The 2744-nt window shown below is 44.2% G+C and overlaps 1 protein-coding gene across 1 annotated transcript; it reads right to left on the bottom strand.

Moving 5' to 3' along the window:
• On the bottom strand, positions 1-959 carry LOC102248013 (olfactory receptor-like protein DTMT). The gene has a single exon (XM_005882299.2). It carries the CDS (start codon positions 957-959, stop codon positions 15-17), a length of 945 nt encoding a protein of 314 aa, XP_005882361.1. The 3' UTR covers positions 1-14.
• Positions 960-2744: the final 1785 nt, after the last annotated feature.

The following is a 2744-nucleotide window of genomic DNA, read 5'->3' as shown; positions in this document are numbered from 1 at the left end:
ACTAAGCTTTATCATCATACAGAAAAGGGAGTTTTCTTTCTACAAAAGACTCTTCCCAGGGCTCCCTTCATGTCTCTGTTCCTCAGGCTGTAGATGAACGGGTTCAGCATGGGTGTCACCACAGTGTACATCATAGCCATGACCATATCCTTCACAGTAGAATTATCAGCTGATGGGCATAAATAGAGACCAATAACTGTCCCATAGAACAGTGACACCACAGCCATGTGGGAGCCACAGGTGGAGAAGGCCTTGCGAATACCTCTAGCAGAAGGGACCTTGAGAATAGATGACACAATTCGTGCATAGGATGTGAGGATGAGTAGGAACGGGATGACAAGAATGAGCCCTCCCATGATAAATATCACCAACTCATTGACTTGAGTGTCAGAGCAGGACAGCTTCAGCAGAGCAGACATGTCACAGAAAAAGTGAGGAATCACATTGTCGGCACAAAAACACAACCTGGCCATGAGCAGAGTGTGTAACATGGCATGCAACGTGGTCAGCCCCCAGGACAGCGCCACCAGGGAGAGACAGAGCTTGGGGCTCATGATGGTGGTGTAGTGCAGGGGGAAGCAGATGGCCACATAGCGGTCATAGGCCATGGCCACAAGGAGGAAGCTCTCCAGGTCTCCAAAAAACAGGAAGAAGTACATCTGGGTCAGGCAGCCTGTGTAGGGGATGGATGGGACTTGGCTCTGCATGTTCTGCAGCAACTTGGGCATTGTGACAGAGGAGAAGCAGAGGTCAGAGAAGGACAAGTTACTGAGAAACAAATACATGGGCGTGTGGAGTTGAGAGTCCAGGCGAATCAGGAAAATGATGAGGAGGTTCCCCAGGACGGTGGTAACATACATGACCAGGAACAGGGCATAGAACAGGTTTTTCCGCTCTGACTCGATGGGCAGGCCCTGGAGGAGGAACTCTGTGATGGCAGTTTGATTCCTTCCTGCCATATACTTCTTCTGAGAAACAAATACATGGGCGTGTGGAGTTGAGAGTCCAGGCGAATCAGGAAAATGATGAGGAGGTTCCCCAGGACGGTGGTAACATACATGACCAGGAACAGGGCATAGAACAGGTTTTTCCGCTCTGACTCGATGGGCAGGCCCTGGAGGAGGAACTCTGTGATGGCAGTTTGATTCCTTCCTGCCATATACTTCTTCAATGCCTTTAAGAAAACAGTGTTCATTAAAATCTGAATTTAAATGAAACATATTTTATACAATATGGTCTGTGTGATGGTCTGCAAAAATATGTTATATCAGTTTCATAACAATAATATAACCTCCAGACCCAAAATCTCTATAATCAGAATCTTTATGATGGAAAATGCCTTATTTTCTTCAGTTCTCTTTGACAAGTAGCAATATTTCACAGCAATATTCCAGCCTTTCTAAAACTCTCTTATCTATTTTCTCTCTCCCCTTTCCTTCCACCCTTCCTTCCTCCCTCAATGATTTTTTTAAAATCCTTCCAAATGGGCTTCATGATCTGACACTTGCCTATCTCCACAGCTTCATCTGGCTCCACAGTGACACAGTCCTCTCTCCACCGGTACAGGACTTATACGTCACAATTCATTGCCTTCAGCTTTTCGCACTTACGTTCCCCTTGCCTAGCACCTTACTCCCTCTGCTCCTTCCCCTGGCTTCCCCTACTTATTCCCTCTCTCCCCAGACCAGGTGGGAATCCACTGCTAGGTTTCCACAGCATCCTGAGCTTATCCCCACCACACTCGGTCCCATGGGGATTATTTGTTTATAGGTGTCATCCCTACTGAATTGGAAACTCCATGCAGAAAAGGGCATGACTGCAGCAGGACCAGCAACTGGCATGGTGCCTCAATGAAGCTGATGTTTCATAAATATTTATTGGTTGTGCTTCAGACTGAGACATGCATTCCTCCAACTTTAAAGGCAGCAGAAGTTCTTTTAAGTAAAACAAAAAAAGGTTCTTTCAAGTAACAGTCACTACTCCTACTAAATTCTCCCAGAACAAGAACTCACTGGCCTCTACCATTTCACACTAAATTTGACACTTTATTACAGAATATGTGGGTATAATTGTGTCCATGGAAAATGTCAGGGTACCTCAGATTCACTACTCTTGTCACTCATACTGATGATAAAGATAATGGAGATGATAGATAGATAGATAGATAGATAGATAGATAGATAGATAGATAGATAGTCTAATAGTTCTATTTCTGTAGAGCACAATGACTAAGACACCTTAATGTGCCTAAAAGCAGACAAAGAAAGCAGAGAAGAAGCACTAAGAGACATGGGAAGCTTCTTCAGTAAAGACATAATTGAATCCAGTGGCTGGATTTTGGGCCCCTGATGCTGTTTGATCCAGCCACATAGACAGTTTTTATACTTAGATACTCTGCACTGACAATACAGTGGGGAAAACATCCAGGCAAAATCACACACCTGGTTTGTCTGAATTGTGTTTCCCAGTAAGTTCATGGGAGCTGACTCTATTGCCAATAGTATGCTGGAGACAGAACTTGCAGATGCTACCACCGATGATGCAATAAGCCTCTCATCTTTGCCTATTAAGTCTGTAGTTATCAGCTTGGATTTCATATTTTAAAAAAACAAAACCTAGGGCAGTGCTTCTGAAATGAATGTCCACACAATTATCCTGGAGTTCAAGTAAAACACTGATTTTTGATTCAGTAGGAAAGAGGCTACTTTTTATTGAGTACCCAGCTAATACCAATGCTATTGTCC

The sequence above is a fragment of the Myotis brandtii genome, unplaced genomic scaffold, assembly GCF_000412655.1.
Source record: "Myotis brandtii unplaced genomic scaffold, ASM41265v1 scaffold7029, whole genome shotgun sequence".
In the NCBI taxonomy this organism is placed as follows: Eukaryota; Metazoa; Chordata; class Mammalia; order Chiroptera; family Vespertilionidae; genus Myotis; species Myotis brandtii.
This window is presented reverse-complemented; position numbering and strand designations above follow the sequence as displayed.